At 33.4% G+C, this 16,464-nt stretch overlaps 1 protein-coding gene across 1 annotated transcript in view; it reads right to left on the bottom strand.

Moving 5' to 3' along the window:
• Positions 1–16,464, bottom strand: part of LOC125055062 (pyruvate dehydrogenase (acetyl-transferring) kinase, mitochondrial) — a 39,497-nt gene that overhangs the window by 15,621 nt on the left and 7,412 nt on the right. Inside the window, exon 2 of the mRNA XM_047657274.1 lies at positions 1,168–1,225. Coding sequence (XP_047513230.1) covers positions 1,168–1,225 — 58 coding nt within the window. The remainder of the gene's footprint in view (positions 1–1,167; positions 1,226–16,464) is intronic.

Here is a 16,464-nt window from a genome sequence, read left to right as displayed (position 1 = left end):
TGCAAGTATCATGTCTAGAGCAATCTAATTTTAGCTCCTGTATAGGAAGATGGGTAATGTCCGGTTTAGTCAATATTACAACGATTGCATAACTAAGTAGGGTTTGCTATATGGAATTGTTTTATGTAAAGGGAAAATGTAAGATATATTCTATTTAATTAAGAAAAGAGCAGTGTCGGCCTAGTGGCTTCAGCGTGCAACTCTCATCCCTGAGGTCGTAGAATCGGTCCGCGGCTGTGCACCAATGAACTTTCGTTCTGTCTGCGCATTTAACATTCGCTCGAACGATGAAGTACAACATCATAAGGAAGGCAGGTTGCCTTAGATCCAAAATGTAGACGACGTGCGTCAGGCACAGGCTGATCACCTACTTGCCTATTAGATTAACAAGTGATCATGAAATAGATACAGAAATCTGAATGCCAGACCTAAAATTGTAGCGTCACTGATTTTATTTTATTAAGAAATTTGTAAAAATATTAGAACTGATGTGTTAATTACAAAATTTAATCCGAAATCCAATGAATTCTTAAATAACAAAAATCTTACAACTAAAAAAAGTACCAGGAGATTAAAAGATTTTAGCAAATTGTTTTTTGTAACCTTATATCTATAAAGTTCCAGAGAACCTTCATTAGTAGTATGCAGTAAAGAACAATTACTTCATACTCGAATATACTAGGTATACACTTGGATAACAAGGTCTAGGTCTCGGTGACCTTTCATATTACGCGCAATGCATTGATGGCTTCATTGTTAATTTTTACTTTTATTACGCTGAATATTTAATGATATATTTTACAGTTACACAATTATTTACCTACAGGTTTTTACCATCTTATAGCTAATTCAATTGTTTTTCCATTTTCGTGTTTCAATCAGTTCGACGGGTGATGGGCACAAAAACTGTGTCCAGTTTATGTATACAATAAATAAATAAATAAAATAGATTTTTTCTAAGATTTTTATTGGAACTTAATCTTGTTGCGTGTATAAAATAAATAGAAACCAATCTTATAAAGAGCAGAAAAAATTGTATGTTTGCGACAAATAAAGAGACACTGAACCGATTTCGAAAAAGAAGTATTTTTAATCAGCGGACGTGGTAAAGGAAATATTAATTACACATTATTAAAATAATTGCATAAATGTTATAACAATAATTACCTGACTGGCAGCTCCTTCCTGAGGAACAAGTAGGATTTCCTCTCGCAAGCATTCAGACCTGAAAAAATATTTGTAAAATTATTAAGTATAAATTTAACGCAAAAGGAATATCAGCATTATATATGAATATTTCGTAACATAAACAGTTAGCCCTGTTGTAGCTTATATATATGTATATATATAACCTACTAGCAGACCGGCCAAGCTTTGCTGTGGCTAAGGTTTTTGTTATATTACATAGTAGCAAACTATTCAAGGGAAACGGTAGGAGAACACCAGTCATGGGGACCACCATGCTTTGTTGGTGGTTATGCAATTAAATTGTAGCTTATGTGAAACGTTGGTACTTTCAACACAGCGCCATCTGTTAGAATTGTGACTATCAAATAATAAACAAATATTTTGCAATAAAATAATATTTCGGGTAAATAAATTGAGATGTAATCTATCCTATCTTTTAAGTTGGATCAAACTACACACGGTGTGCAAATTTAATTGATATCGGTTCGGTAGTTTAGGAGTCCATCGCGGACAAACAACGTGACACGTAATTTATATATATTAAGATATACGTATAAATTGAAGAGAGTGGGTGGTTATTACTCGTATTAAATTATCGCATCTGCTCGACTGAACGCTTTAATACTTTAAATATAATATTCGTTTCACAGCTCCCGTCTATATCAGACCTCTCAAAATATATCCTTGAACCACGAGAATGCATACCGTATACTTAATTATAAACTTTACAAGCATATTTTAATTTTGTAAATCCAACAAGACGCGACCGCAACACGAGAAATCAAAGTAAATAAATCTAAATGTTCTCATTGTTTAAACTTTAAAGTACAGGTACAAACAGGTATTTTCCTAAATCATATTTCCGTACTGTCCAACTTACTCTTTAGATTGTTGTCACTTTTTGTTATTAATAAGCTAATAAGATATTTCTTACTAATATCTGAAATAAGCGATTAGAAAAATATTTTTTTTGGCCGGTGATCAACGTTATGTTTCCAAGAGTCTGTGCGGAATAACAAAAGTCGAGGCAGTTTTGTAATATCTTATTTTCTACGCGTTAAATTTACAAAATATATGCTTTTAAATTGAGCGTAGGTACCCAACGATCCATTCTTAAGATATCCTATAGCACCTTTACGCTACTAAACTTCAAAATTGTACAACGAAACAAAACTTTTAACTGTTAGACAATTATACTTAATAGCATTATGCAGACTATTTTGGAAACAAACACCCGTCACACCACATTAAACACAACGCAAACCTACATATAAGCAACCCAAAAACGCACTTTCTTCGCCCAACGCTTTTTCTCCTTACGAGGCCCTTTCATCTTTAAGCACTTTTTAAAAAACTTACGTTTACTAACTAAAATCTGAGGCGAAAATTTTATTACTTCCATATTTTTAATTCTTACTTTGGGAGCATTCAAGTATTACGTAACGAATTTTGGGGAGGGGAGGGGGTCCTATTATAAACGTTACGGTGCGGGGCGGGGATAGAATTACGCGCTATTGTTAATATTATTTTCGACTTTCCAGTACTTTACACCACATAATAGTAACTTTTAGATATAAAGAGGTGGTGTAGGTGGTCACCAAACGTTTTACTATTGGGTAGTGGGTACAGGAAACCGTTACGGCGCGTTATGTGGGGGAGGGGGGGTCAAGAATCTCTAAAAATTGCGTGACGTAATACTTGAACGCAGGGAGCGTTATCACTTATCACACAAAAATTAAAACATAACGTGAAAATAAAAGCCTTTTTGCTAATAATAATGCAATGCATCTTTGTAAATTAAAATATATAATGAAATACATATGTATATCATTATATGCATGTGACATATTGAGCATGTGTTTCTGGAGTTAGAACGTTAATATTAAGTGTTCCAGCTCCAGTGTTAAGGACAAAATATCCAATTTAATATTGAATAATGGAAGACATGACAAGATTTCAATTTCTCGCCTGTTGTTTTCAATTTTCCAATCCAATGAAACAATAATCTAAATTGTTAATCGGCTCGATCCGAATCGATCGTATTGAGTTGAACAATTTTCTTTTGACCTATTGAACTATTACGTAATCATTTATTCATTAAACTTAACATCATACATAATGCTATATCTACAGTATATGTTACAATCTTTAACATAATGTAATTCAATTAAGTATTCTCCTTAATAATAAGTGTTTTTCGATTAAATGAATCAAATTTTGCATTTAAATACTTGTATTGTATTTTTATTTTAGTATTTTAGCTTTTTTATTTTTTTTTATTTTTATTTTAGTCTTCACATATAATTACCAAATCAATGTATACAAAATATTCTAAAAACTACTTAGTAAGTATGGAGTTTATTGCCCATTCTTCTCCATATAAAACTACCTTTTGGAAGAGGCAATAACAGTTATTTGTTTTATAATATGTTTTACTTGTAATTTTGACTTTCATAGGGTAATTGAAATAAATTATTTGACTTTGTATTCGATAAGAAATCTTGTTTATTTGTTTATTTTTTATTGTAAATAGAGCTTTCTTTTGTTAACAGGAGGAGGAATGCTGATTTTATTGCAATGATTTTTAATGTTTCAAAAAAAATCTGCTAAATAGTTATTTGTTAATTATAGTACGAAGGAATCTGAGGAAGATTTATAATTATAACATCGCTTCATAATGTAACGGAAATCAGCCTCCTATTATCCTCGCAATTATGAATTATGAAATTAATTAATCTTAATTAATACAATTTCTGTTTCCAAATGCCATGTATTACCCATATACATAAGTATATGTTATAACCTATATTTTTTTTAACTGATAACCGATTTTACTAGAAGGGCAGATAATTGAACTTGAGGTATGTAATGCAATGGTATCCGTCTGTGAGCAAGTAATGCTACAGGAGACAACAGAACGAGAGAGAGAGTAGTCTAGGGCGAATCCTACAGTCAGAAGGCGCGGGGTAAATAGGAGACTTCCTATGTAGTGTGACATTTATGCCGTTGAGGCATGCTCGGATATAAAAAAAAAGATAATTGAACTTATTTATACTGTTTTACCTGATATCACTTAGGCTGTTCTATATAAGTTCTAACTTTCTCAGGAAAACAACCTTACCTGGGATAGTTATTTAGATTTCAACGGAGGTGTCAAGTAAAAGACAATTCATATTTTCTATATTCGAGTATCGCTACGCGACAAGCAATGTGGACTGTGAACCGTTCATATTTATAAACAAGATTGGCCTTGACGTGAAACGTGGAAAGCAAACAAGACTGGAACTAAACAATAATATGCGCATGCGGTGATGAATCATTTTGATAGTTGTTTTTAGGATTTTGAGGGATCTATGAAGACAGAAGAAAATTCAGAAACGAGATTTAGCGCCAACTATGACTCTACCTGTAAAATCCAATACATTTTAGGTCACTCAGGGTAAGGGACCCAAGAGCGTATCAATTCTAAAAAGGCCGGCAACGCACTCGCAAGCCCTCTAGCATTGTGTATCAGTGCTAGTGCCCCCATTTTAAAAAAAAAAAGGTTTTTGACATATAAATACATGCTACTTAGCGCCTAGTCTCGACTCTGAATTTAGTCAAATTTATGACTGTTGATATGAAAACACTGTAAACGTACTCTGTCTACGAATTCGAATTTCAAATTTACGTAATATATTGCGTAAGAATTTAAAATTTAGGCTTTTACAATGTTTAATACAAAGCTAAAAATAAGTAAAAAAAAATTATTACAGATTTAACAAGTTGCTAGAAATTGCTTCGACATAAAAACTTCGTGTCATTGACGTTTGACGTTCCTCAAAAAAAGAGAGGTCATTTACCCACTGTACAAGGAAAACTCGACACAAGGTTTGTAAACAGTTGACGGGTGCTTATCGGAGAGATGGCATCAAGCGATCAAATATCGAAGAACCTAGAGACATCTTGAGTTCATACATTCATAAGATAATCTATTGTAAACTATATTGATACATGAGCTCGCCACGCCCAAATACTGTTTGCCTTTTTGACTGTTTGATTCACCATAATGCCTTTAAAAATATCTCACAAACACCAAGAATTTCGCCATAAGGAAACGGTTTCCTCAGAACACAAAGACGTGTTTCGCAAATTATATTTTGAAGGTGTTCCCAATGTGACCACGCTGTGACGTCTGATAATCACGACGGACAACAACCTTTTCAGTGGATATTTCGTAATGCGCACGCTCATATTACGTGAAGAGTTTTTTCATACAAATATATAACTTCTATACCACGAACCGAGGCTTAGGGAGCGTTCAAGTATTACGTAACGAATTTTAGGAGGGGGGGATAGAATTACGCGTTATTGTTAATATTATTTTCTACTTACACCACATAATAGTAACTAAAGAGTGACTAGGTGGTCACGAAACGTTTTACTAGACTTGAATACAGTACTGTACTTGGGTACCGAAAAACGTTACGGTGAGTTCATGGGGGGGGGGATCAATAATCTCCAAAAATTGCTTTACGTAATACTTGAACGGTCCCTTAGTCTTAATATATACGAAATATAGTTGTTTTTCTCTACACTACTAATTTTCTAAATGTCTTTTGGTATAGGCCACCTCAAACTGTTTCCACTGCTGCCTATGAGGCCAATATGCCCCAGTGTGGCATGAATTTCGTCTTCCCACCATGACATCCCTGTACGTGTCCATCCTTCGGATACCAGAGATTTTAAAATAACGTTTGATATAAGGATATTAATTTAATTTATAAGAGGCATTATTAATTTTAAAATTTAATTATAGAATAAATTTCTGTACAGTCCAATCTACAGCAGTGTTTCCTAATGTGAGGTCCACGCTCTACGGGGGGGCTTATTTGTAAATTTATTAAAATTATTTGGAATTTGAACCTATCATTTAAGTTTCTTAAGTAAACAATTACATTTTTTAATACTGATATATGTTACGTTACGTTATGCCCTAAATAAGAATTTTACAAAGGCTAAGGTGAGGCACAAAAAAGGTTAGTTGGTCTAGTCTTTATTAACTTCAATCCGTCCTAATACTTTTATAATACTCCCGATTCACCTTATATAATGCGATTTAGTCCGGAAGAACAATTCATAATACGCTATCAATTGAATTAATCCGATCTGCGCAGTGGGTAAATCGAAAAGATATTTCTAGCAAACAGTAGTTACCTAGTGACGAGATAAGCGTGAATCATTTATTATTTTACTACGGTTCTGTATTTACTAAATATATATATTTGTTTCAGAATGTCTAGACATATAAATACACATTTTTTTAAAGTGCCAGGTACCGTTTGATCGACACAGTGGAGGAACACCTGCAGCTGAAAACTAGGACGAAGAGGATCAGGACAGAGATCAGCTGAAGTTTCTCGTTTCGGAAGATAAGACAAATTTTGGGGTCACAGAAAAACAAGGGGAAAAAAAACATGGCGATTAAAAAGAGTGCCGGAGAGTTTATTGCCAGTTCTTCTCTTCCGTTCTACGCCCTTGATTTGAGAACTGGCAGTAAATGTAAAATTAGAAGCATTAATATGTATTTCTTTAATGACGAATCACAAGTGTACATTGTGTTACCTACGTGAATAAATGATTTTTGATTTTTTTTGAATTCAGACCCAGTCGTGAGCCGTGAAAAACAAAACGTTCTTGTCAAAGATCTTTTCTTATTCATTAAGGTCCGTGTTCCAGAACGACATTCAAACTTAACTGCATTCAAGAGCCTCAATCATTTCTATTTGAATTTTGACATGACAGTGCTTTAGCGGAGATTGACTTTTTTTTTTATTTGGACCACAAAATTAGGACAAACACATGATATAAATTGACATACATACATAAATATCAAAAGCGGTGCCGTCCCTATAACATGTGGACTTAAGATCGGGACCCGAAATTAACAATTCATTAGAGCCTTTTAAAAATATCTCACACACACTTCCAAGAATTTCGCCATACAGAAGCGTTTTCCTCAAAATACAAAGACGTGTTTCGCAAATTATATTTTGAAGGTGTTCCCAATGTGATCACGCTGTGACGTCTGATAATCACGACAAACAAAAACCTTTTCAGTGGACATGTCGTCATGCGCACACGCACATTACGTGAACACTTTTCATACAAATCGTTCTATAAAACAAACGTAGGCCAATAATCAATCAATTTACTACTAACATTTGTTTATTTCTAAACGCCTAAGAAAGACCACCTCCAACTGTTTCCTATGAGCCAAATATGGATTTCGTCTTCCCATCTTTTCATCACTGTGCTCATTTTACATCCCTCGTATACCTACCAGAAATTTAACCCAAAATTTCGTTTGATATTAAGGCCTATTGTTTTAAAACATTACTGGTACTTTCATCATCGGATATCGAGTCAGAATACGAAATTCCACCCGTATGACTACGTCACCATCACGACGTCCGTCGTTCAGTAGGTGCAGGCAGTTTTTGCCGTACACCACCACTATGTGGAAGCAGCTGTACGCTGAAGCATTTCCGAAACAATTCGTCTTAGGGTCGCAAAGACATAAAAGAAAGAGCATAAAAATTCTTTTTTTCAGGGCACACTTGTCCAGGAGATGCCTGTCTAGGGAACATGGAAGAGGGCAAGGAGTTCCAATCCTTTGCTGTATTTATAAGAAACGATTTTATAAAAGGCAACGTACTCGCATTCTGGCATTGAGAGTGTCCATGGGCGGCAGTATCACTCAACATTAGGTGAGCCTCCTGCCCGTTTGCCTCCTGTTCTATAAAAATCAATTTACGTATTACATGATATCAAGGTACAGATGCGCTCTGTGCGTATACCAAAATTTATGATACCAAAAAGTAACAACAATGTATCCCAGAATGGTCCGCTCTCTAGAATGTGCAAGTATTATAATTCTGTGTGTTCTAATGTTGATATTTTTTCACAATAAAAAGATTATTCACGGTGAAGACTTGCAACCTGAATAACGGGTTGGGTTTTAAATGTCGTCGCCAAAATTTTCGCTGCCGGAAACGCGTCTAAGTATTTTTTTTTTTAAATAACAAATTTTTAATTCATTCAACAATTAAATCACTTGGAAGTGTTCCAATGAAGGTCCCCCGAGATTCCTGCATAATCAGTATCATCAAATTCGTGCGACGAAATTCGAAACTATTACCTGAATAACTTCTGTTTTTTGTCATTAAATTTAATATAACGTACGTAATAGTTAATATTTAGTAGCCAGCACTGAAGATGCCACTGAAATGCTGTGTCCAGGTGTAATTGGACTTCAGGTTTACGAATGTTGTTTAGTTTGTACTAACTTTATGTACCCAATCTGTTGACTGTTTCTGTACCGAGCATGTAAAAATAAATATATAAAATCAATGAGTCATAAATAAGCCGGGTCAGACAATTTCCTAAGCGGCTATCACCGACCTTCATGACCTGAGGCAATGACATGCCAAGGTCGTGGAGCTAAAACGGTATGTCGACACATTGTTCTATGTAGAAATATCGACAACTTCCTAACAATAGACTACGCTTTGAATAAAAGTTTCAATTTTAAATAGAGCATTCTCAGAGTTAGTAAATAATTTAATAAATAATTTAGCGACTCAACCCGGCTTGGCACGAGCAACTATGAATATGAAAAATATAGTGATTATATACATAACCTTATGAATCATTCTAGATATTAATGAAAACCCCAATAAATTCTGTGTAGTAGTTTTTGAGTTAATCGCATAGGGACAAACAGATAGATGTTTTGATGTAATACAAAAGTTTGAGATGTAATACAAAAGTTTGAGATGTAATACAAAAGCCAACTTTTCCTTGCGAACAAACAATTATTTATTACAGAAATGAGTCAGAATATCCCATAGGTATAAAGATACCTAGTTTTTGGGTTGCTCACTACCCCTCTCAAGACTTTTAGTACATAGTAGGCCAACTGTAAGTCCCGTCAGGTTTCCAATCATATCTTTAATCTTATCTTTTTAATTTATTTTATTATTATTAATTACTTAAGATGTTATGTGGAACATAGTGTAATGGTTGCAGCTCCTTACAAACATTGTGTAAAACAAAAATCTTAGCGATTAAAGAGTGGCGGAGAGTTTATTGCCAGTTCTTCTCTTCCGTTCTACGTCTTTTATTTCACAACTTGACAGTAAATGTAAAATTACCATTTAATATATATTTCTTTTTTTGGCGTCCATAAGTGTACATTGTGTTACCTATATGAATAAATGATTTTGATCTATACTAAGAAGTAAAATCAATTAGAAGTTTAATCTCAGAAAATAATTGAAGTAAAATCATTAAAGAGACAAAAAAATTAAAACAAATGCATCTCTCAAATACGTTAGTGCCATGAAAGTGTTACAATAACGTTTTAAACGTAGTCATAATAAAATCATATTTCCAGACGTTCGGAGAATGGTTTTTTTTTTTTTATTGACGGTAACAAGTCAATTGATCGTGACGCAAAAGCTTGACAAGCGTTATTAACTGAAGTGTGGTCAAACAACTGTATTAATGAGGACGTCCTATTTACCGTTATAATAACAAGTACATAATTAAACTAATTAAATGGTTACTTGATACATACTTAGTTACTAGCTTATATACGTTAGTCCTTGCCTACTACCTGTGCCGATTCAATTTTCTAATTACTTTGATTCCTACCATATACACGTAGAGTATATATGTTTATTTGATTAGGGAGCGTTCAAGTATTACGGAATTAATTTTGGGAGGGGGGGGGGGTCATGTCGTAAAACGTTACGATGCGGGGCGGGGGTTGAATTACACGTTACTGTTAATATTAGTTTCGACTTACACCACATAATAGTAACTGAAGAGTCACTTGGGTACTGAAAAACGTTACGGCGAGTCATATGGGGGTGGGGGGGTCAATAATCTCCAAAAATTGTGTTACCTAATACTTGAACGCTCCCTTACTTAGTTACAACAACGTACTTGTTGTTTTAACGTAAAATTTCGCTCGTGGCCACGGAGACTTGGCGATGTCAAAAATCCAAGAAATTTTTGACGTATGGGAGTCAAGACTTAAAGCGTCTACACACGGCCCTAAAATCGGAGGCAATATCGGGACAGTGGTGGTGGGGATGAAATCGTAGTTCGTAGCATACACATAAATAGTCTAAATTAGGGTACTATTTGCCTACACACGAGGCGCTATAGGGAGCTATCTAGGGTGCTCCCCACCACTTTCCGAGTATTGCCTCTAATTTTAGGGCCGTGTGTAGACGCTTTTAGCGCTATGTATCGTACCCATAGCTGTTGACACTTGGTCTCAACGCAAATAGGCCTTATACCAAATCGATAAAGTTTAATTTACTCTAGTGTGGTACAGGGTACATTTGTAACAGTTTTTTTAGGAAAAGTCATCAAACACAAGTCTTATAAGACAATAAGTATGTGTGAATGCGTGAGTGTGTGAAGGGTGTGTGCGCGCATGTATTTGAGAGTGTAGCTAAGAGTTGTTATAAGCGTAAGCTGTGAGTTAGTTTTCGGCACCTCAGAGCCAATATACATTAGTAAGGCCTCTGTATATTCGAAATCCAATTCAGCTAGCGTAATTTTTATTTGTGAGTTTGTATCTGGAAATACATTTAATGTTAAGTAATTTATGATGAATGGGTGATGAAAATTTTACAAAAAGCGCGTGACCCGCTATATAAATTTTCGAAATTAGTTTTCCTCAAACACTAATATTATTCTGTGTTGCAAAAGTATTTTCGTCCCATTTCTTACGTAAACAAACTCAGCTGTTATCATATCTCAATATTCTAGAAACTATGTATCACTAAGACAGCAGTAAACATACAATATTATTTCAATAATAATGAATAATTAAAATGAAATAAATTTCAGTTAGAATCTGATTATATTATTAAAACGGTTTTTAATACTTATTTAAGGTTATTTTATCGCTGGTGATCGAACCAATACCTACAGGTGAACCCACAGGTTATACGAGTGCCTTACCCAAAAATAAGCATTGTTCTTTATAGGAGAATGAGTCATAACATTTAATACTTAGCGGTGGTAATTTTAACAAGATCGCTAATTGTGTAATATCTAGAATTAAACGATGCTTATTGGGCCTGGCTGGAACCAGCTCTCAGTGGAATAAAGCATATACTAGCCCTCTAGCATTGAGAGTGCATGGGCACTGGTGAAAAAAAATTATGTTAAAACAACGTACTTGTAACTAAGTAAGGGAGCGTTCAAGTAGTGGTTAGTACCCCTGACTGCGAATCCATGGGTCCCGGGTTCGATCCCCGTCTGAGACGAACATCGATGTGATGAGCATTTGGTGTTGTGCTTAGGTCTTGGGTGTTTAAATATGTATTTATATGTATATCTATCTATAATATGTATGTAGGTATATCCGTTGCCTAGTACCCATAACACAAGCTTCACCAGCTTAGCATGGGACTAGGACAATTGGTGTGAATTGTCTTTAAAAAAAAAACAACAACAACTTCATGGGGCGCACACTACATTAACCCTTTCTTTGTTCCTCTTTCTACAGCACTCCCATCATTAATAAATATTTCTAGAAGATAATTAAAATATAACTTAAAACACATTTATACACAAACCTTGACACATTTTACAAATTGTGCAAATAATTCGTCAGCCTCAACCGGTTCTCAAAACTCGATTCACAAAATAACTGAGTTTTACCAAACACTGGTTTTCCTCATTAACATTAAATTCAAGTGAACATTTCAAGTAAAGATTTCTAGAAAAGTTACGAATCAATAAATTCTTTTTCGTTTAATTCCTGGCATTTTCATTAACTTATTACATACTGATTATTAACCCGCCAAAACGCTTCTCTATGTCTATACAAGATGGCGTCTACAAACGTCAAGTTTCATTATTAATTGTCATTAAAATTATTTACAGTCATGCTACGATTCAACCAATCTGTGGACGTTTAGTTTAGTGTGTTTATTTTTTGATGAATTGTAATAGTAATTTTACTCCATAATTTTAAAAATCATATATATATACGAGTATACTAACAATGATTCACTCAATTAGCGCCTACCTGGATGAGTAAACTCAACCCCGCCATTCTGCGAACTTTTTGACCGCCCTTCGTATATATAAGCCATAACGAGGTAGATAGTTGGCTTGTTTATGTCATAACTGAGATTTTATTTGTCTAGTAAATAAAAAATACATGTCAAATTGATAAACTCCTTAATCAATTTTTAGTTTACTATAATAATAAAGACATATTATTTAGAAGTTTTTGATCGAACGATGTATTAAACAAGAATACAACTTTAAGAAAAACAACTAAGCTAGCAGATGTTAAAATAAAAATAAATATACTAAAGTGGAAATGGGCGGGCACATCGCAAGAGGAACAATAAAATGGAGCAACAAATTTTTATTATTAATTATTATTTAGAAGTTTGATTTATATACATATAACCAGCGATGTTAATTAAATTATCTATTTAAAAATACGACATTACAAATGCTTGAATAAAAACTTAATTATATTACTGTATTCAAACAAAAACAATTTTATTATTTATATGTACATATGTTTCTGTACATGTGTCCTTAGTACCCAATTAACATACAACGTAACACCCATAATGATTATCAGCGATGACGTCATTATTATATATACGTACATTACTTTGTAAATAATAGTTACAGCGCTACACAATAAAATTGAAACTGTTTTTTTTAAATATATGTATTTTTCTTTAGCTAATTCCCCGACTATATTTTCGTCGGAGATATGTATTAAGTAACTTAAGTATATAGCATTTGTAACTAGGATGATGAAGTACTACTTATTTCTGTTAACAACTGGTTGTATTATATTATAATAATAGCAAAAGGGGTTTATTGAAATATTAAAAATACATTATGAATTTCTTTTTTATATCCAATACAGAAGAACCTAAATGACTATCGCGAGTGCGTTGCCGGTACTATGACTGCAGCGTCTCTAGCCTTTTATAACGTAAACACTTCCGAGCATATTTACAGAACTTAGTACTTATTATCAATAAAAAATATTTTTATTTATTATTACGAGTTGATATCACATCAACGTAAAACTAAACAAACAATGATAAATCTTAACTGATTTGAACAAAATAAACTACAGTACAGTACTAGTTATAGGGAGCTAAGAATTAATGTATAGGTATTGGGTTAAACCAAATAAATTTAAATCATTTTTTTACGTTATAGAGACTTTTTCGTTATAACGAAATATGTTAAAGAGTTTACACTGTATTTGAAATATTTTTCGCATAATGCCTTAGATCTACTTACGAAAACTAGCCAGAATTCGTATGATGGGGAAAACTTATAGCGTAAAACTTGTATGGAATTAATAAAGTCAAGAAAAACTTAATATAAAACACTTTTAAATTGTCATTTTGGTAAGTCCAACGGACAAGAGAAGACAGTTTTACAGGCAAATTAAAAAAAAATGGTAATACACCTTAATTTTAAAACACCTTTAACCAATAATCGAAACAAATACATGTATAGCTTGTAATTTAATGTAACAACAGCGGACCCGACAGAAAATTTCATCAAAATCCAGCCGTTAAGCAAAAAACCAACACATATTATCTTAATCTTAATATATATAAATCTCGTGTCACAATGTTTGTCCTCAATGGACTCCTAAACTACCGAACCGATATCAATCAAATTTTCACACCGTGTGCAGTTTGATCTATCCTAAAAGATAGGATAGCTAACATATATATATATATATGTAATATATTTATTTCTGTTACAACTTTTTTACACAAAAACATTTATATACATATAAATAATCTCTTTGCACCAACTATTAACAGTTACACGACATACAAAACAACATGATAAAATAATACAAAGAAACAGTAAAAGATAAATAAAAGTTATTTCACAAATCTATAATTTATTGTCAGTCATAAAGCACGGCAACTGTGTAGGCACTTGTAATCGACGTTATCCTTGCACAATAATGTTTTTAAAGTAAACCTTATGATACTGAATCATAGCTATTTTTTTATCATTATTTTATTTTATTTATACTCTCAAACATCACACATGGTAAAATGATGACAATCAAATACATACTTACGAAAATATCGTATGGATATACACATGTAAAAATGACATGAGAACTTAGAGAACTTAGAGAAGTATAGACTACAGACCAGCCTCTTGCAAAGAAGGTTGCATTTCAACCTGCAAAATGCAATATTGTGAAGAGGCAAATAAACTTTATTATTATTATATAGAACATATAATATACCAATGGCGCTAAACTCTTTTAGGTCTAGGTTTTCTAATAGGCAAGTAGGTGATTCAAGTTTGGGGCCGTTCAAGAATTACGTAAACACTATAGGGGGAGGGGGGGTATTTTATTTTCTTATATTACTTATATTTTATTTAGTTTTTTACACATATTACCCACACATTGTCTATGCTTGAAAACGAAATGCATTTTCAAGGATTCCTACAAAAAAATAATACGTTTATGTACTATTATTTTTGAGAGCTTTGCTTACTTCTGCTGACTAGAGAGGGTGTGTGTGTGTGTGTGTGTGTGTGTTAAATTGCAGAAAATCTAATTACGTTAGGTACTTCAGAAAATCTATTGGTGCACAGTCGGGGATCGAACCCCAGAGTTGACAGTCGTACATGAAAGCCTAGGTCTACACAACTTTTGCGTATTTAGCCTTGTTAACTTTACACGCGATTTGCGATTGATACGATTAGGGACATCTATCAATTCTTTTATCTCACTCGGAAACATGGAAAACCTTCAAAACTGTTTGTCATCGGCCTCCCTTGATATTGATAAATACGATTATCTGTAAGATTAGTTCGAGTATTGTGAACAATATTTCAAGTACGCGGACTTGAGTATTTGCGTTAGTTATCAAAGGCTATTGAAGAAAACAATTCTTTGTTACAGCAATTTTTTTATATATAACATGTGGCATATGGGCAAAAGGCTCATCTAATATAAGGCGATACCGCCGTCCATGAATACTTACATTGCCGCAAGTGCGTTGTCGGCGTTTGAAGAATTGGTACACTCTTTTCTTGAAGGACCCTAAGTCGAATTGGGAAAATCCTATTACTAATATAGGATTTACGAGAATCTTTATATCACCATGTACGTAATCTCGACACAATATTGAAGTTCTTTCGCGCATTTCTAGATAATGATTTTTGGTTTGTTGTTAATTATTGTTGCAATAGTAGTTAGTATATTAATGGCCCTTATATATTTAAAAAAAAAACTTGAATATCAGCTCCTGTGAGCTTTTTTTATTAAATAAATCTGTGGTCAACTTATTTGCCGTTCACAACTAGGCCATAACAATTAAAAGTCAATGAATGAGCATATGAATTCTAAATGAAAGCAACAGAGACCAAATCAGCTGTTCTGTATGATAAGAAGTAATTGTTGCAGCGATCTAACGTAGAGATAATAGAATTGAAGGAAAACCCTTTTCCCTTAAAAATAATAACGCATTGAAATATAATTATTATATATAAGCAGTTCACACATACACTATCACAATGTATATTTATCATACATATATACTTAATAGAATCAAAACATTAAAGGCGAATGACCATATTTTAAACAAAGATAATATTTGTTTTTAAAGTTAATAATCCTTGATATCCTATAAAGGCACGTTTAATCTAAAATATATTATACTAAACTAGTAGACTCGGCCAAGCGTTGCTGTGGCTAAGGTTTTTGTTATATTCCATAGTAGCAAACACCAGTCATGGGGACCACCATGCTTTGTTGGTGGTTATGCCATTAAATTGTAGCTTATGTGAAACGTTGGTACTTTCAACACAGCGCCATCTGTTAGAATTGTGACTATCAAATAATAAACAAATATTTTGCAATAAAATAAGGGTATAAATTGAGATGTAAGCTATACTATCTTTTAAGTTGGATGAAACTGCACACGGTGTGCAAATTTGATTGATATTGGTTCGGTAGTTTATTAGTCCATAGCGGACAAACAACGTGACACGTAATTTATATATATTAAGATTACGCGAAATAGTCATCATAACTATACAAATTGTGACAGGTATATTCTATACTAGTGTGTCTACTGGATAATTTAAAACACTGAATGTTTAACACTAGCACCATTACTCTGTAACTTCCAATACGACAGCGATACAGATCCCGACGAGAGTATCCAAGTGCGA

The sequence above is a fragment of the Pieris napi genome, chromosome 13 (genome assembly GCF_905475465.1).
Source record: "Pieris napi chromosome 13, ilPieNapi1.2, whole genome shotgun sequence".
Lineage (NCBI taxonomy): Eukaryota > Metazoa > Arthropoda > Insecta > Lepidoptera > Pieridae > Pieris > Pieris napi.
This window is presented reverse-complemented; position numbering and strand designations above follow the sequence as displayed.